Source organism: Microtus ochrogaster, unplaced genomic scaffold (assembly GCF_000317375.1).
Source record: "Microtus ochrogaster isolate Prairie Vole_2 unplaced genomic scaffold, MicOch1.0 UNK4, whole genome shotgun sequence".
Lineage (NCBI taxonomy): Eukaryota > Metazoa > Chordata > Mammalia > Rodentia > Cricetidae > Microtus > Microtus ochrogaster.
Genome location: NW_004949102.1, coordinates 10831152 through 10853865, shown reverse-complemented (window position 1 = coordinate 10853865; position 22714 = coordinate 10831152). Strand labels below are relative to the sequence as shown.

Below are 22714 nucleotides of genomic sequence, written 5' to 3'. Positions count from 1 at the left end.
GACAGAAATGTGGAAGAATGCAGAGCACATGCAGACACTCTCGCTTTCGCTTCCTTCAGAAGCTTAAGCCTGTTTTGGTTTGCAGCTGAAACTTAGTACGATGATTAGAACATCTCTAAATTGCTCCCAAATTTGAGCGTGTATAGAAAGTGAAGATTTGCTCGATGTGAAAGAATCTCTAGTCGAATCAGAGAAAGGGATCAGCTTTCAAACATGCAGAGGTGTCTACAGAGGAGATGAGAAAACTGTCACTGCTCAGACAGGCTTAAATGTCATCTATACTTCGCTGGAAGTGGGCCTGATATTTCTGGGTTTGTTTTTGTTGTTGTTCAATTGTCTCGCATGTGACTCCACTATGTAGCCAGGCTTGAGAACCACTGAGAGTTAAGTAAAGCCATGCTTTTCACCCTTGGAGTTTCAGGGACAGCTGATACCTGGTCCTACTCCCTGAGGATCTGGATTTAATCAGGCTGAGATGACACCTAAAGATGACCTGCTGATGACATTAGCCCCAGCCCTGTAAGCGCTTCTTCCTTCCCTTTCTTTAAAAGTTCTCAACCTCAGCTGCAGAGTCGGCCCCCCACCTGGAGTGGAGGTGCTTTGAGAATAACAATGTTCAAGCACCCCAGTAAAAAAACGTTCATATCTGGGCTGGAGAGATGGCTCAGTGGTTAAGAGCACAGGCTGTTCTTCCAGAGGACCCAGGTTCAATTCCTAGTACCCACACGGTGGCTCACAGCCTCTGTAACTTCAGTTCTGGCCTCTCAGGGCACCAGAACACATATGTTACACAGACAGACATGCAGGCAGAACATCCACAAACAAACCGACTCATGTTAGCATTTAGCGTTTCTTCCAGCTGAAGTCTCATGGTATTTGTTACTGAGCCTCGTGGTGTTTACTTTTGTTCAATAGCAATAGAAAGAATGCTTGGAGATCACTAACTATATACATAGCCGGTGTTTTTAGGGTCTGAATTTGTACGTTATGTCTACACCTTGTACATCTAGCAAGACTGGCTTTTCATAGAGGCAATGCATTAACAGCCCGACTCCCTGGCTCCTATCACGAAATATTAGTACTGCTGCTCAGAACTGTGCCACTTCGAATGTCTGATTTCATCCAGCAGTCATAGCATGTGATGGGTGGCAAATTAGGAGAAGGCCTTGTATACGGTTTTTTATTTCCCATGATTCATGAACAATCTGACATTTCCCTCAAGATTCACAACACAGCTGTCAATGGTATTTCGAACTTGTGACCCAAAGACCATATTAGAATCCTCCTGGGTGCATGCTCTAAGAGCTGCTTACTGGGAACGGCTTCAGACTTTCTAAATCATGGTTCTTGTGTATGGTCCTGAAGTCTGCTTTTCCAATAATCACCCCCCACCCCCGTAATGCCAATAGATTCTCAAGTTGTGAAACATCTGCCTTCAAAGGGAGAACAGAAGCAAGAACTAAGGTGAAAAGTGTGCATTTTATCAGTTAAATATTTAATGAACTCGTTTAGCTGGCAAACTGTCAACACAAGCCAGTATGTGTTCGGTGTCTCCACAAAAACCGTACCAGAAAGCAATCGATTTACAGTGTTAGTCTTTTCTATAACAACTAGTAAGACAGGCCTATCTTTCCCTATGGTGAGCGTGGGGCTCTGAGCTGATGCCCTAAACAGCCTGTTCAATCCAAGGCTCAACCTTAAAACTTTTGACTTCACTGTTTTCCAAGAAATCTGTTTAGAGAAATTTCTGCATTCTCTTAGTTTCAGAAGCGTTGTTTCAGGTGCTAGAACACTCCAATGAGTAGTTGCAGGTCTGTAATTCCAGATCCCCGGTCAACTGGTCTGGTAATAAACACGGAACTTCATTTCCCAGAAGGCCGCGCAGCATTCGATCACGCGAGTCTTGGGGAAAACTTGCCGGTTTTTTTTCCACGCCTGCCGCAAAGGCGCGCGGTATGCTGGGACATGTAGTCTGGCCAGCCCTTGGACGCCCCCTCAGATGAATGGGACCGGGGATGACTGAGAACTACAGCTCTTGGGCTGGCCGCGTTGGTGGCAGCCGCGGAAGAAGAGTGGACCGAGACGGCCCTCGGGCAACGAACAGCGGGCGGTGGTGATGTTCAGTGAGGACTTACTAGGGTAGCGATCTAGAAGGGCGCTCTGCGCGCTCGCACCCTGTGCCCCCCACCGGCCATGCGCCCGGCCTTCGCGGTGGGCCTGGTGTTCGCAGGCTGCTGCAGTAATGTGATCTTCCTAGAGCTGCTGGCCCGGTGAGTGACCCTCGCGGGCCGCGCCCGGGCTCCCGGGGATGATCTGGGTTGCTCACCCCGTCCACCTCCCCACTCCTCTGCACTGGGTACCCGCGCTGCCCGCTACTCTGCAGCCCTGGATACTGCTCCATCCCTAAGCATCTAAGTGACAGGGACACCCAGGATGCTGCTGTCGTCACCTCGATGCCACACTTTGGGAATTTGATGCTTGGAGACTTTTTTCACTTGACTGATCCAAGGTCTTAAGGAGCTAGTGGAAAAGCCAGTTCTTCCGCTAAGCCACCCTCTCCCTATTACTCATCCAACTCCTAGCACTTTTCTCCGTCCAGTTAGTGAATGACACGTGCGTGTCCGGAGCTAAGCCTTCTCACATGCAAAGCAGTCCAGTTTTGTACACGTTCCAAAGAAAGTTTCGTTTGTGTGTGCCGACATGTCCTGCAAAGGATTTGCTTTCATTGGTCGTAGAGATGATTGTGAGGACTTTACCCAAACTCACATGCGAGTAATGTGGAGCAGATAACTACTGGGCTGTCATCATGGTCCCTGAGCATTTAGCTTATTTCAGGCTTTAATTGAGAAGCGTTCACGTTGAAGTTAGCTGGAGAATGACCACGGCACTTTCCCAAAGGGAACAGGCTTGGCTTTGTGTTAGTGTCTTACAAATAATGTTGGGTAATAGTGTGCAAAGTTCAGTGGGCAGAAGTTAGAGAAGAGACAGGAGGTGGAGTGGAAAACGCTTAGGACTGAATAGCTCAAGTTAGTAATTTCAGGTTTGGCTCCATTACCCTCTGGCAATACAGACTTTTCCAGTTCCTTAACTTCTCTGGGACACCGTTTACAGGCAGTTCACTAAGACCTCAGTACGGTAATAACTAACTACACATTCTGGGTCCATTGACTCTCAGAACAGCCCTGTGTTCTAGGGTTACATTGTTTGACTGAGAGTGAAACAATGTTTCTGCAAAGTTGGGTGGCCTTTTCCCTGCTTGTAAGCGGCAGAGCAAGAAATGGCCTCAAGACATTTGTCTAACTAAGCTCCTAGCCCAACACATTTCCCAGTTCCCCTTCATTCTTTAATCTGAGTGGTCTATAATAAGATGTCTGGTAGAAGTGTGTTTTATCTGATACTGTTGGCTTATGACCTTTTGAAGCAAGCGGTTTACTTCAGGTCAACTCTGTGTGGGTTAGTCATTGCTGTTAGCCAGCTCGCCATTTTGCTATGCAGAGTGTTGATGAAGATCAATTGTTTGCCTTGGGAGTGGTACGGAATATGGAAATGAAAGGGAAAGTTTCCAGCTGTAAGCCTGATACACTTCAAGGGAAGGAGACTTTGGAATTTGATATATATTAATATAGTTTTAAATAAAAAGGTGGTATATTCAGGCCAGCTATAGAAACAAAGTCAGATAATTGCATTGAATATGGCATTAAATTAAGTGGAGACTGTGCACACTAGCTTGTGAGCTCTCGGCTAAAGTATGTGATTTCACCCCTCAAAGGTGTGAGAGCCCGTCATCCCCATGGGTTCTGGGGAGTGGAGTGAGATACTTGTGGACAGCCTGTTGCACAATGATGCTGACTTCCCCTGTCTCCCTTACAATTTTGTTTCAGGACAGACACACCTTGTCTTTTTGGGATGATCCAGGAAAGTTATGAATAAATTTACCTTTATAAAGTCTTTTCACTCCTTATAGGAAAATTTATTTGGAATTTTATTAGGATTAATTTGTAAATGAATCCGATTCCTTATTTAACCTCTTTTTCCCCTTGTAAATCTGCGTTTTTGGTGTGCAATTGTGGGTTTTCCTGCATTGGTAAAGAAGTGGGCTCTTCAACGCAATGCATAGTACATTAGACCGGATAGCACGGGATAACTTCCCATTGTAGAGCAGGAAGATTGGACCTGATTAGACCAGAGGGTATTCAAAGTTCCTTCTAGATAGGATCTTGAAATCTGTGACTTTAATCTTGAGGAATTACCATAGGAAGCTCATTAGAGAACAGAAGCTGGGCTTTTAAAATGGGTCCTTGGAGCCCTTACGTGTCACCCTAAATCAAAGGCTAAAATGACTTGTTGAGAGAAGGGATTGTTGAACCGTTTTCCCCCAATTGGAAAACAAATTCAAGTTCTTCTTGCCGACTTTCGTAGACCTCTAATTGGGACGAGTGATAATTCAGAAACCCTGTGCATTGACAGTTTCACAGTAGTAAGTGAGATCTTGGCTCCCCTCTTAAGGTGCTACTGGTCAACCTTCAAAACATAACACACATATATGTTCTATATTTGTGCTGTATAAACCTTCAAAATGACACACATGTATGTTTTATATATGTGCTCTCTATATATACAGACAGAACGAATGAAGCAGGCAAGATACTGTGTGTCTTAACATCAGGATAACAATCGGAAAGATTTTATTTTTCTCCTTTAATTTTTCCATCAAGAACATGACTTTGAACTAAATAAGGAAGTTTTATGCCCAGGAAAGAAAGAAACGAGGTGTGAACCATCTGCCTATTTCATTCTCTTCAAAGTTGCTTTTTTTTTTTTTTTTTTAGATTGAAATTTGGGTTTTTGCCAAAGAAAATCCCAAGTAAGAGAAGCTGTCTTCAGTTGCTGGTTATGAGTCTTAAAAAATAAAGAGAAGGAAAAGACCCAGGGAAAACGTTTCAGGTTTTTCTTTGGAAGCTTTAAAGTGAATTATTCCAGTTCACAGAACACCCCCTGCCCCAGCTGCGCCAGCAGCGTGTCCCTAAAATGCTCCCTGCATGAGCTTAAAGAAGCATTGGTCATGGGATCATGGGAGTACATAGGGAGGCTTAGGCATCCCATGGAAAGAGAAAAAGTAGAACAGAATTATCAAAGGACCTGATGGGAGGGAGAACAGGAAAGGGATTCCGTGATTCCTGGGGGTGGGGGGGGGGAGGATTTCTTTTTGATAATATATCAACCTTGTTCATTTGCCCTGAAGTCCTTCTTCATGGAGTACCATGTGACCTTCATGTCTTTAGTGATAAAATATGGATAAAGGGAAAACAGCAAAGATCATCTGAAGGATACAATTGTAAATTTTTAAATTTTTAAAACCTTTACACGAATATTGATATCCTAGGGCACATTTGCTTGACGTGAGGCCTCCCCACCCTCGCTGACTTGCTTGAGGGAAGGCCAGACTCTGCGTCCCAAGAGCGTGAGTGCACTGGTGAAAGGGACACGGTCCACCTTCTGAACATTTCACCTGGACTGTGTTCTTGCTGCCCATGGTTCACGCTTGGCTCCCGTGTGCTTTTTTTCCCCTTCGCTTGAGGACGGAAATCCAGGTCATTCCCACTGGGAACTCTTCCTGATTCTCTGCAGAGTGGCTTCTCAGTAAGGACCCTGTAAGCTTTGGCCTAGGCCTTTATTAGAAAATGGCAGGGAAGGCTAGAGAAGTGTTGGTCCTTCAGCATGGAGCCTGCCACTTGACACATGCCTTCCCACTGAATTCTCGTGGCAGCAATATATAGTTTCCATCTTATACGGGAAAGGGAAAGGGTGTCTGATGTGATTGTTCAGAAGGATAACTGCTGGGCCGAGGAGCTCCCTCACTGGCTTAAGTGCTTGTTGCGCAAGAGTGAAGGCCGGAGTTCAGATCCCCAGATCACATAAAATTCCAGCCTGTAATTCCAGCCCGGAAAGGCAGTGACAGGTGAACCCCAGAGCAAGCTGGCTATCTCTGTGAGCTCTGGCCTTGATCGAAAGAGCCATTAAGGGTGATTCTGGACATCAGCCTTGGCACCTCAGGCTTCCACATGTGCATGTACACAAGCACACCCCCACAGTGCACACCCACATGCACACACACACACAGGGGCGCAGGGGAAGGGCAGCTGCATTGGACTGATGACTCTCAGTGTGTAGGCTTGTCTTCATCCTGGTTAAGTTATGTGGCGGCCACTGTTAGGTGCTTTTCTGGACGCTCTTCGTTCACACAGCAATAAACCAGTGAGACAAGCACTCGCTGTTCCCATTTTAAAGGAAATTGGATTTAGGAGTTGATTAGCTGCCACATCACACAGTGAGTGGCAGAGGTGCTCTTGCATGTCAGTAGGAAACAGTGTAGGGGCACCGTCGTTCTCAGAGCTGTGCCGCAACGAACATGGAATACACACACTCTTGCACAGGCACGCCTTTTCCCATAGGGATGGAATAGGGGACCTTTAAGAGCATAGATTCCCAGGGCCTCAGCCCAAGACAGTGAGATCAGTACTAGGAGAAGGGTGAACCTCTCTTCCTCATTGTTCATTCATTCACAGTCCTGGAGATTGAACTCAGCGCCTCCTGCATGTAGGCAAGTATTCTGTAATGTCACTAAGCTATGTCCCTAGCCCCTCTACTTTTTTTTCCCTTTTAATTTTTAGCCAAAGTCTCCCTGAATATTGCTCGCCCACCCACACTGCTAGGCTTCCATGCATGCACTGCCATGCTCAGCCTGATCCATGGGTTTCTGAAGACCAGCCAGGACAGAGGGGGCCAGCACTGCTAGGAAGATCCAGAGTTAAAGTTCTGCTCTCTTGTATGACTAATGGTTTGAATTAGATTCTTGAATGAGATGAATGTCTTACACGATTGTTTATGGATTCCTACAAAGTTTAGCCTTTTCTCTTGAACCCAAGAAAGACAAATTGAACTGCATCTAGAGTCATAGGTTTCAAGAAACCTTCACAGGCTTAAGTACAGCCCTGTGTTGCTTTGAGCTGGTGAGCCTTGCTCTGTGGGAGCGCTGTGTTCCTTGGCCATTTCATGCATGTGGGGTGTATTTACGGATTTGCACTGGGGATATAGCTCAGTGGTAGAGTGCTTGCCTAGTTATATGTGTCAACTTGACATAAACTAGAGTCATCAGAGTGGAGGGAGCCTCAATTGAGAAATGCCTCCCTAAGATTGAGCTGTAGGCAGCCTCTGTACGGCATTTTCTTAATTAATGATTGAGGGGGGAGGGCCCAGCCCATTGGGTGGAGCTTCTCCTGGCCTGGTGGTCCCGGGCTTTTTAAGAAAGTAGGCCATGGGGGAGCCTAGGCAGTTTGGATGCTCAACTTACTAAACCTGGATGGAGGTGGGCGGTCCTTCGACTTCTCACATGTCAGGGAACCCTGATTGCTCTTCAAGCTGATGAGGGAGAGGGACTTGATCGGGGGAGGGAAATGGGAGGCGGTGGCGGGGAGGAGGCAGAAATCCTTAATAAATAAATAAATTTAAAATTAAAAAAAAAAGAAAAAAAAAGAAAGTAGGCCATGGGGAGCAAGGCGTAAGCAGTACTCCTCTATGGCCTCTGCATCAGCTCCTGCTTCCAGGTTCCTGCCCTGTCTGAGTTCCTGCCCCGACTTCCTTCAGTGACAAGCAGTGATGTGGAAACGTAAGCCCAATAGACAGATCCTTTCCTCCCGAGCTGCTTTGGTCATGGTGTTTCATCGCGGCAACAGTAACCCTAACTAAGACACTAGCATGGTCAACACCCCAGAGCCTAACTGTGTATCTTGCCATTAGTGTTTAGTATTCACAGCACCAGTAGGGAATGGAGTTGGCTTTAATAAATAGCCCTGCATTAATAGTATTAATATAAAGCTGCTTTTAAAAGCTTGTTCAGTGGGGTCAGGTGGGTGGATACGATGAAAAGATAGACTTTGAAGCCAGCTAACTAGTCTTAGGGGCAGTTTTGATGCATACTTGTGATGTCTTCAATGATAGAACAGAGCTGGGGAGTGGTTCAAGAAAACTGTTTCTAGTTTCACAAGACTAATTTTCAGAATGCCTCAGGAGGGATGTCAGAAATAACTTTCATACTATGGCGTGCCTTCCTAATAGTCACTCTGGAAGACTCCTGGCTCTTCCATAGAGTGCTGAAGAGCACCTGTTGAGTTCCAGGAATAGCTCTTGACTAGCTAATGTCTTAAAGAGCCACATAAGGGTTGTGGAGAACCGCCGTGTGCTACATAGTATTTCTCAGTCATTTTTAGTTTACTATCCCCTCCCCAGAACCCATTTTCGACAGTTTCCCTTAATCATACTTCCATAGATACACAATTATGTTGATTTGTGTGCCGATATGTATCTCTACCCTATTAAAATAGCAAGCCTCCTTCCCATCCCCAGAACTATTTATTGCTTTCTGGGGACACTGTCTAAAGTCATTTCCCTACCATCAAGTGACCATTAGAAATAGGTGAACATTCCAGGAGAATTCCAGCATGATTTTGTCCTTGACTAAAGACCTTTTGAGTGTGTGGGGTGTGTGTGTGTGTAAGAGTTTACTAGGAGATTTCCTGCAGCTAACTAGGAAAGCCATCTCATGTTTCTGTCAGTGAGAGAAATTCTCACGCAGGGCCTGCTACTCCAGGAAACCCAGACAGTAGAGTTGGGCATTCCCTGTGACCCACGGCATGTGAGAGCCAGTATGAGGAAGGACCAAGGCTGCAGAATCTACCCTGCTATTTTGGTGCCATAAATATAACAGGCTGTGGTGCATTTATCTGAGTTTGTGCCTTGTGTTTTTCATTTCTGCTCTTCACTATCCAGGAAGCACCCAGGATGTGGGAACATCGTGACATTTGCACAGTTCTTATTTATTGCGGTGGAAGGCTTCGTTTTTGAAGCTGACTTGGGAAGGAAGCCACCAGCTATCCCATTAAGGTATGGCACATTGAAGACCTCGAAGGTGGAGCCTGGACAGAAAGTACATGTTCCTCAAGTTTAGGTTATGGGCGACAGTGGCGCCATTAGTTTTATGGATTGCATTGTTATGCTCTAGAAACCTATTTTTAGAATAAAATCCCTGCCGTAAATAGCTGTGATGGCAATAAGTGCGTGTGTGCCTGGTAGGGTCAGAAGGACGCGGGTGACCACGTTCTCACAGTCAGTATTCATCCTCTGTGTTTAGAGTTATTGATTATGCTAAGAGTGGTATCGTTAAACACTGTGAAAACAACTGACTTTTGGAAATGAAGAAGCGGTGAGTATGCAGCCCGGCAAATTCCTGAATGTCACCGAATTGTTGCTCACAAATGGGTAATTTTATGTTGTGTGAATTTTGCTTCAATAAAAGGAAAATGATTGACAAGCTAAGAAAAAATTGTTAATGCCAGACTTCTGTTCATCAGTCTGGGTTTGCCCTAAGTATCTTCATACAGGGCCAAATATGACGATTTTATGTTGGAGAGGCTGGAGCTAGAGGTGTCCTCCCCATGGCAACGGTTTAAGTGGTGTCACTTAGTTTCTTTGGGAGTGACTTCCCAAGTAAACGTCCCCAAGTGCTCAAGCTCATCCTTGTCCGTGTTCCTCCACTGCCTTCCAAGGTAGCTTGCTGAGGTTATTAATATTGTACCTTAGTTTTTTTGTTAATGTAATACTAAATATTTTAATTTCCTACTATTGGGTTTAGTATTCCCATAAACTTTTCTGTTCCTGCAAGCCAGCATGTGCATCATGGCAGTAATCCCACCATTTAAAAAAAAAAAACTCAAGCCGGGCGGCGGTGGTGGTGCACACCTTTAATCCCAGCACTCGGGAGGCAGAGGCAGGCAGATCTCTGTGAGTTCGAGGACAGCCTGGTCTACAGAGCTAGTTCCAGGACAGGAGCCAAAGCTACAGAGAAACCCTGTCTCAACGCCCCCCCCACACACACACAAATAAAACCCTCCCTTTCCTTATTTGCTTTTATGGATCAGGGTGAAAACATAATGTATAAACACACACACACACACATACACACAGAGCACCCTTGCTAGCTAACCTCTGTCTCCTCCTGTTATTCTTTTTTAAAAAATGCTGCAGGATCCCCACGTCAGTAGGCAGCAGAAATGCTGTAGGTCCCAAATGGTGGTGTCGGGCCCTGGGAGCAGCCCGTCCCAGGCAGAGACAGCTACTGGTCCCAGAGCAGTGGTGGCGGGCCATGTGGCAGCAGGCAGTGGGCCCCAGGCAGAGATGGCTGCTGGTCTCAGAGCAGTGGTGGCGGGCCATGTGGCAGCAGGCAGTGGGCCCCAGGCAGAGACGGCTGCTGGTCCCCAAGCAATGGCTGGTTCCAGGCAGGGAGACACATGGTGGGCGGGCAGAAGACAGAAACATGGATAGGCACAACACGCAGGGTGAGGTTGAATGTTTATTCAGGGGGTTATGGAGGAGGAAGGGTGAAGGGGGGACGGAGGGGGGGGAGAGAGAGAGAGACAGAGAAGAGGAGAAAGAGACAGAGAAGGGGGGAAGCAGAGAAGTGGGGAGAGAGGCAGAAGCGAAGAGGCCTCTCCGAGAGGAAGATGGAAAAGAGAGAGAGCTCAGGCGGGAAGCTGAAGATCAGCCTGCCTCAGCGGATGGGGGAGGGAGTGGACGTGGCTTGTCTCTTAAAGGGACCAAAACCATAACATTCCCAGGTCTTCCTTATAATAAAAATCACGCACCTCAAGGAAGCAGAAAAGAAAGGGCCCAAGATGGCTGCCGGCAGGTCAGAGGTAATGGGAGTGGGCGTGGCTTGTCCCTTAAAGCGACAGGAAAGCACAACACCTCCTACCCGAGCTTCCATTTCAGACTATTTTTTTTTCTTTTTTAGACAGGGTCTTCTCACTATGTAACCCTGGCTAAGCTGAAACTTACTTTGTAGACCATGCTAGCCTCAAACTCAGAGCTCACCTACCCCTGCCTCCCAAGTACTGGAATTAAAGGTGTGTACCAACATGCCTGGCCTACCTCTGCCACCTTATTATTGCACCCTGTCCCTCATGTTGTCCCTCATGATTTTTCCTAATTGTCATATCCCTATCATGTTCCCTTACAGTGACTATTTTATTTTCTGCAAGTTTTGCTCAGGCCCTTTATCCCCCACAAACAATTGTAGTACATGCTATCTGTCTTAGTAGCTACATGGAGGAATTAATTAACCTGGAAGACATTGACAAACTCTTTTTTCCAATGGCATCTGTCAGGGACTAGCCTCAACAAAAATACCATTCTCCAGAGTGGAGGCGTGGGGATTTATAAATAGTAAAGAATACAACGATGTGAACGAAAATAATAAAACACAGAAACATATAGGATACTATTGGGAGGGAATTTTTCAGTGAGTACTGATAATTTGCCCGTGTTTAATTTCCAACTGGTTATCGTACCTCTGACCCCAAAAGGTAGGGGTAAAACAAAAGATTGCGTTAACAGACAAATTGAAAGTCAAGGCTACATTCTCCGCTCACGCCTTAGAGCCCTAGACTCACGCCCTAGACCAAACACTCTGTAGACAAACCATTCCCTGGGTGGGATCCCAAGTTATTTCCATAAAGGGAACTGGAACTTAGTTGGATCCTTAGACTTTTTTTTAGGTAGGAACCAACTACTTCCCCGTTTCAGGAGCAAGAGGTCTGGCAATTAGCCACACCTATTGACAATAGCCTTGAGAGAGCAGATCTCTAGGATTTACAACCAGGTGGGGCCTTTGTTTGAGGTGTGAGTACAACAACCTTGAAGAACTAGAAACAAGTTGTGAGGAAGCCGTCACTAGTGGTCTTCAGGCCTGTAGCACTGTTTTCTATGTTAGTTGTCAAGTTGCTTAGACTCTTAATGCAGCCTTGGCTTTGTCTGTCCGGCTCTCTATCTAACCAGAAACAATAGAGATGATGTGGGGGTCACTGTTGTTTTATTCTTCTTAGACACAAAACTGTTTAGAAATCTGTGCCCAATGTCAAATATTTTATGAACAATACAAAACCATTGTTTACATTTGCTCTAGATTGTCTAGGCATTTATTTAAAAATTTTTTAAAAATATTTTTGAGTGAATCATGAAATTGCTGTTATCTAATCCTTTTTGATTTGCAAAAACATGAATATGGTTTAGCTTAATGTTTACAAAAGACATCTTGAATATTTTCTAGATCAAGATGAAAACATACAAATACAAAAATTTTAATCCATTTACTTATTCATAGTATTCATTTATTTACTCATTTATATGTGTCTTTTCTAAGTCATGATTATAGGATTTTTTTTTTTTAAAGACAATCTCATTTTGCTGGATGTGGAACTGAGGATGACCTTGAATTCCTGATTCTTCTGTCTCTAAGTGCCAGGATTATTGGTGTCTGCCAAGATGCCCACTTTATGTGTCACTGGGGGATCAAACCCAGGGCCTCATCCATGCTAGTCAAGTTATTCTTGCCAGTTGAACTACATACATCCTTAGCCCCTAGGGTTTCTTTTATTTCAATTTTTATTATAATTTTAAGACTTATGAATTCTCAAGTGACAAAGTCTCTGGCTGGTCTTGGTGGCACATGTCTTTAATCCCAGCACTCAGAAGGCAGAGGCAGTACACCCTGGTCTATATAGTCAGTTCCAGGCCATTCAGGGCCACAGAGAAAGACCTTGTCTTAGAAAAAGAAAAGAAAAGAAAAGAAAAGAAAAGAAAAGAAAAGAAAAGAAAAGAAAAGAAAGGAAAAGAAAGAGAAAAAGGAAACAAGACTCTGATTTTAAGTATAAGTCCCTACAAATCAAGGGCTATCCTTGATTTTAGAGCCTACTGGTTCAGCGTATGAAATAATTTTCACAGTGGCTAGGTTAAACATGACAAATCTTTGAAATCTGTTTTTTTTTTCAAAATTAAGAAAAATAATACTGTATAAATATACACAGAATGCATTAAGGAAATTAACCATTTTCAGATTCTCCAGAGACCTGTTGAAAGTATCTACAAAGAACTAGTACAGTAAAAGGATTATCTGTCCACTTAAAATGTCTTACTATGGATTAAGTTTGTAAATCCTAGTTATAATTCCCTTGAAAAACATTCAAACGTTTGTTTATACACATTCAGAAATTTGAATTTTCCCCTTGCTAGTCTGACTCGGTGAAGTATGCATAAATGTCCTTATTATTTGACTTTATGTGATAATGGTTCTCTATACTCTCTTAATGGAGAGGAAGGAAGCCAGGTGACTTTTTAACCAGATATATGTATTTCTTGAAAAGTGTCTTGTGTTCTCTCTCGTTGCAGGTACTATGCCATCATGGTAACCATGTTCTTCACTGTCAGCGTGATGAACAACTATGCCCTGAATCTGAACATCGCCATGCCCCTGCATATGATATTCAGATCAGTAAGTGCCAGCTCGCATGTGTGTCCTCTGAAGAGCATGGTGAGGTGGGCAGACAGAGCATGGAACAGAAATAGCCAGTCTTATAGGAAGTCAAGTCTAGGGCATAATGATAGGCTTGCTTTGAGACTTTGAACAGGATGGGAAAGTGGTAAGTGAATGGCTTACTATTATTTATCTGAGGTCTAATATATGACTAATAAAAGTAAAATTACGATTTCTCTGGGAAATAGATTTACTTCCTATTTCCCTCATCTGGCTTATTTTGAGCTCATACTTACTACTGAAGCTTTTCTTTACCCTCACCCCTGCCTTGCAGCTTTTTGCTTTTTAGTTCAGGCTGGCTTGGAACTCTGCGTCCTCAGCCTCAGCCTCCTGAGTGCTGGGTTTATGGGCTTGTCCCATCACACGTGGCAGGACAATATTGACAAAGGGGATTTCTCTCAAATTGATAACCCATCTTCTTTACTTCTGTGTAATAAGCTCTCTCTTAGCTGGTGTATAAATAAGAGCAGAGTGTTCCCAGAGCGGGCGTGCCATCAAGGAGTACGTAGGCGGAGTTGCAGCAGACTGCAAAAATGGGTGGTGGTGGAAAATGACATTATCTTGTTGCCTGAGATTTTTGTGAGATTAAGTGTCCTATGCCTATAGGGCTTGCATGAGATAACCCTAACTATTGGAGTGACCTACAAAGCACCAGCACGTAGCCCTTCCATAAACTCTTGTTGATTGACACCTTTCTAGGGAAGAGGGAGATCCCTGCATGACTTCTTTCATTATGGAGGTGGGAAAAACTCAGTAGAAGTTCTATACATACATTGTAATCTATTATTACATGGAATAGGTGGAGAATTGATGGAGGCAGCTCTAAAGTATCATCTAGCCCTGTTAGTCATGCTTTTGTTAGGACCAGTTAATCAGAACTGATCTTTTTTCCTGCTGTATCTTGCACTGAATTTATTTTTTTTTTTATTTCTCATGACAGATTTTTTTGGCCTCTATTCTTTGCCTTAGTGACTGTTCATCCTTCCTCCCTCCCGTGTTTCCCCATGTCTGTTTTCTTACCCATCGGGAGTTCTGTTTTCTTCCCTGGTGCACTGAAACAGTCTCCCCGTCTTCTTTTACAGGGCTCCCTGATTGCCAACATGATCCTAGGAATTATCATTTTGAAGAAAAGGTAACCGCATACCTCTGTGTTTTGTATATGGATGTGATATTCCAGGTCACCTCTGTGGACTGGGCACCTTTCTTTTCCCACAGTGAGTGAAAGGCTGCTCTAGCCCCTCAGCCTTTCCCTGAGTTCTTTCTCTCAGAATCATGGGTAATGATGACTTTCCTAAGGCAGCTGAGCAGGCCAGTGGCTTTTCCTGTGGCCAGGCAGCTCTTGTTACTACTGGATCTTCAGTGCCTTGCCAACCTATGAAAGCAGTTGACATGAAATTTACTGTGCAGTAGCCACATGTGGACTTACATTTTCTAAGTGAAATAAGATGAAATATTTTCTCACTTTTACTAGGCACATTTTAAATGCTAAGTCGCTACATGTGGCAAGTGGCGACCCTACTGGAGAATGCGGCTATGGAGCATTTCCAGGGAGTGGTCACGGAAGGTCTGTGGGTTGTCCTGGAAAGTGCTTTGTTGTTTATTTTTATTCTTGGCATTCCTGGGGCTAGATCCCAGGGTCTCATACATGCTGCGAGCTTTCTTATTAACCTGCATATTCAGCACACATGAGGTACTCATCAGTGTAATGTATGTAATGAACTGGGGAATAATTTTATCTGTGAAGAGAGTTTCCGGTATAGGCCCAGATAGACATGAAGAAGGAGCAGACGGCGTGGGGTTATTCTTTGTAACTGCTGCCAGCGGTGTGGTTGTGGTAGGACTGGGGTGGGAAATGGCAGGAACCGCCTGGAATGCTTTTCCAAAGTACCCACCTCTCGCTTGAGTCTCAGCCCTTACCACTGAGGGGAAAGGGACATTAGGGAGAGACAGTAGGGAGTCTACAGGATTTCTCAGGGGAAGGTCATCTTCCTTATTAAAACCAAAATAGTGCCATTAATGCTGTGTTTTCAATTGTCCGGTTTCTGGTCTCAGGATTAGGGCTCCCTTGGCTTGGGAAGAATCTGCCGATTCAGGGAGGGAACCTAAAGGGGTTTTGTTTTTGAGATTGTTTTTTGAGACAGAGTCTCGTTAAATAGCCCTGGCTGGCCTGAAACTAGATATGTAGACCAGGCTGGCTTTGAACCCACAGAGAGTCATCAGCCTCTGTCTCCCAAGTGCTGGATTAAAAGCCTGTAGTGCCATACTGTTTGGCTAGAGCCTACAGTTTTTAAGCAGTAAGGGCTGTATCAAAACAAGGACAGCTGTCCCATCTTGCTAGACTCCCTGTGTGTCCTTTATCTCTGGAGGCTGTGGAGCCCAGTGCTACTCCTTGTGAGCTCTCCTCGGCCCTCTCTGCCTTTGTGCAGACTTTAAATGGCCAGATGTTTTGTTGAAGATGAAGACTGTACTTGGTTGCTAGACTTAGACTTCACCTTAGAGACCTGGGTTTCTTCCTAAGGTTTGATTTGTGTGTGTGTGTGTGTGTGTGTATGTGGTATGACAACTGTCCTTTAAATTTATGAATTATGGTTCACACTGTCAGGGGCTCTGCTCAATACCTGTTTTCCTTAAGAGTTTTGTTTGAATCTGTTACCTTGGGTCTGAGCCTTTGACCATCCATAGAGCAGAAATTTCTCTAACTTTTCTATATTTATTTATTCTTCACCTCCCTCCTTTCCTCCCTTTATCCCTCCCTCCATGGTGTCCATGATCACACTGAGGGCCTAGAAAAATGTCCTGCTGCTAATCTCTGATTCAATTTTACCTTCTTATTTTTTGAACAAAGTCCTTTGGAGAATTTAAAGACCATCTATATTTTTCTTAACCATTATTTTGGCTTAATTTTTAAACTACTCAACTTGATGTTTCTGCTGCACTTTTGCTACACAAGGTCTTATTAGCATCTACTAACTATATGCATTATGGTAATTTCATACATACATACAAATGCATTTTGATTATACTCATCCCCAAGCCCTCTTGCCCTTCTCCCACTCCTGCCGAGCCTCTGTTCTTCCCAGCTAGTCCCCCTTCCCTTTGGTACCCCACTTCTCTGTAGTAGGCCTCTCCTGCACCCCTCTCTCAGTGCCTCAGCCAGTCAGATCAGCTCTGATGAGGTATTGTCATCAAAAGATACAGTGTCCTTGGGTAGAAAGGAAGTGATGATTCATTCTGCACGTTTAATTTCTTTTCATCCTTCCTGGGGCCTTTCCCTTGATTACCAAGGCTCCGAGGGGGATCATAATGATACCATTTTAGTTAATGGGAAATGTCACTATGATGCTGCCCTTGGCTCTACAAATTGCATTTTCCTCCCTTTATCCCACTGTGCCGACATTTTACAAAATCATTTAAGTTATTCAGACTGTTTTTAAAGAAATATCTTCCCTGAAGAATGGACATTATTCCTCAAGTTTTAAATCTTGTCATTTGTACCTGATAATCTGTTGTTCCTCTTGAATGGTGTGCGTGTTAGGACATAATTTTGGGCTCCTAGGATTGGAGAAGCCACAGGTGCAAGTGAAGATTGGGCAGACTGCATTGGCTTCTGGAGAGCCGAGTTCAGTGTCATGTGACATCTGGTATATGTATGTCTTCTGGTTTGGTTTACTTTTTCAGTTTCTGTAACAACCTACTGGTTGGCACTGTTGACAGTACAGTGAGACTGTAGAGGTTTATGTTTGAACCACATGCAGCCCGACTGTAAGTCCCCTTCCGTGGGCCCCTCTCCTAAGGCCTTCTTATCCTTGTTTTACAGATACAGTATGTTCAAGTACACCTCCATTGCCCTGGTGTCTGCAGGGATATTTATTTGCACGTTCATGTCTGCAAAGCAGGTGGTAAGATTCGGCTTCAGATCATTTGTTTTCTCTACCTGTCATCGGGCCCCATTACCAGGTACCTGTAAAGAAAGAAAGGGATCCGAGTGCTTGTGTAATACAGGAACTCAGCTCTGCGAGAGTGGAAAGAAGTGGACAGCAGAAATGTGCCCCTCGCATCTCGGATGTTGTTCGTGGTTCTGGTCCCTGTTCCTAGTATATGTTCTTATTTCCTAGACTTCCCAGTCCAGCTTGAGTGAGAAGGATGGATTCCAGGCATTTGCATGGTGGTTACTAGGCAAGTACAGTAGTTACAAAAAGCTAATTACCTCTGCACTTTTCTTTGCTGAGTTTTCTCCTGTGGGACATGTTTCTTGGCAAGAACTTGAGACTAAACAAATTATGCCAAGGAGGAAAGTGACACCTGGGACCAATATGTCTCTGAACCTTAGTGTTCAAAAAATTAAAAGAGGGCCGTGCTGTATGTGGGTCCATGTTTCCATGGTTGTCACTGGCACAGAGAAAAGTCTGCCGTTCTCCTTAGGAGCACCATGTGGAGTCTTCTGTTTGTTCGTGGCCAGTCTGCTGATGAGAAGGGCGAGTTAGAATTCTTGATTGGGTTTCCCAGGGACACAAGGGATTATTTTCTTCTTAAGTTCACTGCTCCATATGGCAGTGTTCCCAAGTCAACTCTCGGGAGAATTTTTAAAAACACAGTATCTCTATGTGGAATTAATTAGACAACTCCTACAGAGCCTCGTCCTCGCTTGGATTTGGAGGGAAATGCTTGCAGGAGTAACAGGAGTAGATTCACACTGTTTGGGTGGAAGAAAGTAGCAGTGAAACCTTGTGCCCCTTTATCTTGGCTTTGGACTTTAACCCTTTAGCTTGCTGAAAAGGTCTCTGCACTATGGGGAAAATACTTACCCAATGGGAAAATTCTCCAAGATATGAACATACTACTCATAGGGAAAAATTAATGTCCAGTAATTCTATACCCTCGTAATCTAGCAGTCAAAGAAAACCAAGCACAATAGCCTTTCATTTGTGACTCACCATATTGGTGCTGCCACTCTGTGAGGACACAGTGACAGCCATTTTCATAAAAGCCGTTGGCAGAGGAAATCGATTGCCTTTCTCCAAAATTATTGTGTATTGAGCTTTTTTAAAGGTCTTAAAGTTTTTTTTAAATGCTTGACTCAGCAGCTCCATATATGAAAATTTATCCTAAGGAAATAATTAACATTTTAGGTATTTGTGTTGATCGATTTCAGTGAAATAACTGGAAATCTAACTGCTCTCATTGCAAGACATTTAAGTGTGGTACAGCCACAAGATAGGGTCACACGTTGAAAACACATTTAATCCAGGGCATAAAGGAAAGGTTCGGAAGAACCTCATGAGGAAAGCACGGTATAACAGACATATGGACAGGTATCATCCTCTTTTTTAAATTGTTGCTGCCTTTCAATCCATGGCTGTCCTGTCAGGAATTGCAACTCCTCTGCCACAGGAGCTGCAGCCTGAGGGAATATTATTCCCTCAAGCACAGACTCTTTCAAAGCTAAAGGGAATTTAATCAAATCTCTGTCCCCCTGAAGAACTCAAGGTTCAGAGGTTGAGGTGGAAGCCTGCTCCTCAGAGAGGCTGAAGAGCAAGCAGTCACCTCCTCTCCTTGCGTCTCTCCAGAAGCCCTCATGCTGCTCCTCAGCCCCCACCTCCATCTTAAAAACCCTCCCTACCACTTCTGTCAGCTAGTTGCTGACGTGGCCTCCTGGCCACAGATGAATTTTATTTACTCAAACACGTCTTTGCACCATTAAATAAATGTCCCAGAACATAAACAAAAGGAATACACCTTAAAATAATATTCTACAACAGACAGTCTTACCCTGTCTTAGTATACAGAAATACATATAAGGGTGTGGAAGTGGGAAACTGGAGAGGGTTTCATGGTGGCATTGTGGTTTTAAAATTTACATATCCTTATCTGGAATTCACCAAGGCCAGCTGGCCTGGGTCTGAAAAAAGCAAGGGATAAAACCGGACTTGCTGAACATAGCAGACAATGAGGACTAATGAGAACTCAAGAACAATGGCAATGGGTTTTTGATCCTACTGCACGTACTGGCTTTGGGGGAGCCTAGGCAGTTTGGATGCTCACCTTACTAGACCTGGATGGAGGTGGGTGGTCCTTGGACTTCCCACAGGTCAGGGAACCCTGATTGCTCTTCAAGCTGATGAGGGAGAGGGACTTGATGGGGGAGGGAGAGGGGGAGGGAATTGGGAGGCGGTGGCGGGGAGGAGGCAGAAATCCTTAATAAATAAATTAAAAACTTAAAAAAATAAAATAAAATTTACATATCCTATGTGATAGTTACAGAACTGTAAATAATACTGTCTCCTTAAGAAAAATATGTCAAAAGGCATCTTGTAACTGACCTTTGTTCTTTTTAGGCATTGGAGCACTGACCTTTGCCCTGCTGATGTCAGCGAGGATGGGCATATTCCAAGAGACCCTATACAAACAATTTGGGAAACACTCCAAGGAGGCATTATTTTATAATGTAAGCAACTTTTTGAACCCTGCGAAGGTGAAAATTTCTGATTTATGCTGTGTTATGCCGAATGAAATCTTAATGTAATTGACAGATTGTGTTTTGTTAGTAGCCAGCCTTTAGACCAGTAACGGAAGTGCTTTAGGCAGGGGTATAATGTGTGTTTGGAGTGAGTTATTCATATGAGATGATCATGATCAACCACATAAAACATTGAAGGGTCAAGGAGCCAAGGCCCACAGAGATCCTCTAGGTAAAGTTGTTAAGATCAGTATGGAGAGCCCAAGGCAAGAGGTCAGGAGTGTGGACATCCGTGGGGCGGCTCTGGGCTTGGGTCTTGGGGGCCTGAGTTCCCCAAGGGGTTTTACTCATATGAGAGTTCAGTTCACGGCCTGTCCCTGAGCTGCTTCATGTTAAGGGGTGACCCACACTCTCCCCTGTAGCTCTCCTCTGCCCGCCCCTCCTTTATTGCTATTGAAATGTGCCCAGAGAGCTGTCCCCCAAGGCCAGGGATGAGATGGTGAGACCGGTCCCTCTGTGTGCAGTTAATCCGAACGGGCAGTTTGACACATTAACTTGGAGCTAGAGTGTGTGGCTAAGGAGTTTTAGAATGTAAGCATTTCATTTGGCTCGGATCTGCCACTGAGAGCAAGGCCAGGCGTGGTGACGGCTCAGCAAGGGTCACGTGATGCGATCTCACGTGCTGCTGTAGTGAGGAGGATGGTAGTCGTGGGGTTCCTTACGCGTCCTCCTCCTCTTAAGTCTCATCTCATTGTTTGTTTCTCCTTGACCTCAGATTGTCTTCAGTCTCTTTTTGTATGAGTTTCTAAATTTTTTGAAATCTTTGTGGCCCTTGTAATTTTCAAATCCAGTATGGAGCAAGTCCTTTCAGGCAAAATGACTGTGTGCTGAAGCCCCCCTTTCCCTTGTGGAGGGGAGGATCCTACTTCTTCGACTTTCTCATTGGTGACCATCAGACTCCATAAGATGTCACGCCATGTGATGTCAAGGGCACACAGGCCCTGACACGTCTACCTTAGGGGGCTAACTTGCTTGTCGGACGGCTCCGAGTCATTGTGAAGCTACCCTAACTGTTCTGGAATAGCTTCATCTTTACCTTCATGAGATCCCTTTCTTCCCACAGCATGCCCTTCCACTTCCTGGTTTCATCTTCTTGGCCTCTGATATTTATGATCATGTCGTTCTGTTCAATAAGTCTGGTAAGTCTGGGGTCACGTGGCCATGTTGCTTGCCAGTTTCTGAGGCAAAGCTTCCGTTTTGCATTTGGCTCGAGTACAGCTTTCACTCATGTTTATCTGAACCTTTGCACCTTCCGGGTGTCCGCATGCTGCTTTGAGTCAGTCAGTGGTTGCAGCAGCAAGGGCCTTGAGGGCTCGTTCCTATGCCCTGCAAAATAAGGCGGTCCTTTCATCTTGAGAATGCAGACAAGCAGCAGCCCTCAGCCGGACCTGGAGCCGGTTAGGTGGCAGCCGGCTGTCTCTGTGTCTCTTCTGCTGTGAAAGGCAGAGCTGCTCGCAGATCTAAGCTGCCTCGGCACCAAGCAAGAGGGAGCAAAATGAGGACAGGCCTTGCTTCCTAGCTAGCTACAGGTTATATAATTGAGATAAATTCATTACAAACAAAATTAAATTAAACAAAAGAATGTATGAAGGTAAGCTGCTGCTTTTTAGAGGGGCTACTAGGGAACTGGGTGCTAGACTGTCTTGTATACAGTCTGATCGTTAAGAGTGTTTCATAGATAGGTAAACACTTAAGAGAAGCCTTCCTTGAATCAAGACTTTATGGTGCACACCCCGCAGGAGGTAGGTGCATTACGTTGTACTGTGTTGAGCCTGCTCTGCATATGCAATGTTGTGTCTGTCATTTGACCTAAAACTGTGTAAAAGTCGGTGGTATGTAAAGAGCCCGCAAGGCCCTGACTTAGAAAGCGCCATTTCTCGTTATTTCCACCGTAGTTGTGAAGAACCCGGAGTCCCACAGAGCTCTGACTCTTACCTAGCATAGACGGGAATCAAGATGAATCAAGATGAATAAAGGGAAATAATACCACTGTTCCTATTGCTGTTGTTACCTGGATAGCCTTGTTCAAAAGATGAATGGTTTAAGTGTTCAGCTGGCATGACTGTTTCCTCTCTTCACCTCTGCAGAACTCTATCAGGTTCCAGTCATCAGTGTGGCTATGCCCATCATGTGGTTCTACCTCCTCATGAACGTTGTGACTCAGTATCCTTTTGCGGGCCCTTTTATTCATGTCTCCGTGTTGTTTTTGCAGAGGAATGGTCGTTTTAACAATGGAGGGGACCTGAGTTTGGGTTTCCCTTGCCTTCTGTAGTGAGCTGCAGACGGGTAGATCCACTCTGGAAATTTCTTTGTGGACGGGAAAGAGGCTGTAGTGATGCAGCTCAGGTAGGTCCCACAGAGGAAACAGGACTCCACGGATGGTTTAGAGCCGGTCATGCCATGAGATGAAATGAGCTGAGATTTCTGTAAGTTCCTGGTGTCCTAAGATACTGTTTATTATTTCATGACTATTATAAGTTGCTGCAAAGTTCTGACTCAAACTTCAAATTAAGACTCATTTAAAAGTAATTATATTAATAGAAGGATCTTACTGTTCTAAAAGTTGTGATGTCTTTAAAATATTGAAACAAACTAAGGTTGCCTGCCTCCTTCTGAAATCACCACCTAGGCTTGCTATACAGAGCCGCACTTTGAAGGAGAGATTGGAGGCCCGAGGACAAGACGGTTTTCTTTTTTTCTTTTTTTTTTGGTTTTTCGAGACAGGGTTTCTCTGTGGTTTTGGAGCCTGTCCTGGAACTAGCTCTGTAGACCAG

The 22714-nt window shown here is 44.5% G+C and overlaps 1 protein-coding gene across 1 annotated transcript in view; it reads left to right on the top strand.

The window, feature by feature from the left end:
- Positions 1-1995: 1995 nt before the first annotated feature.
- The window catches only part of Slc35b4 (solute carrier family 35 member B4), a 21669-nt gene continuing 950 nt past the window's right edge, over positions 1996-22714 (top strand). The window contains exons 1-9 of the mRNA XM_005365802.3: positions 1996-2270; positions 8827-8940; positions 13279-13381; positions 14506-14555; positions 17241-17322; positions 17539-17599; positions 19759-19868; positions 21004-21079; positions 22028-22103. Of these exons, the coding sequence (XP_005365859.1) occupies positions 2194-2270; positions 8827-8940; positions 13279-13381; positions 14506-14555; positions 17241-17322; positions 17539-17599; positions 19759-19868; positions 21004-21079; positions 22028-22103 (749 nt within the window). The 5' untranslated portion in view covers positions 1996-2193. The remainder of the gene's footprint in view (positions 2271-8826; positions 8941-13278; positions 13382-14505; positions 14556-17240; positions 17323-17538; positions 17600-19758; positions 19869-21003; positions 21080-22027; positions 22104-22714) is intronic.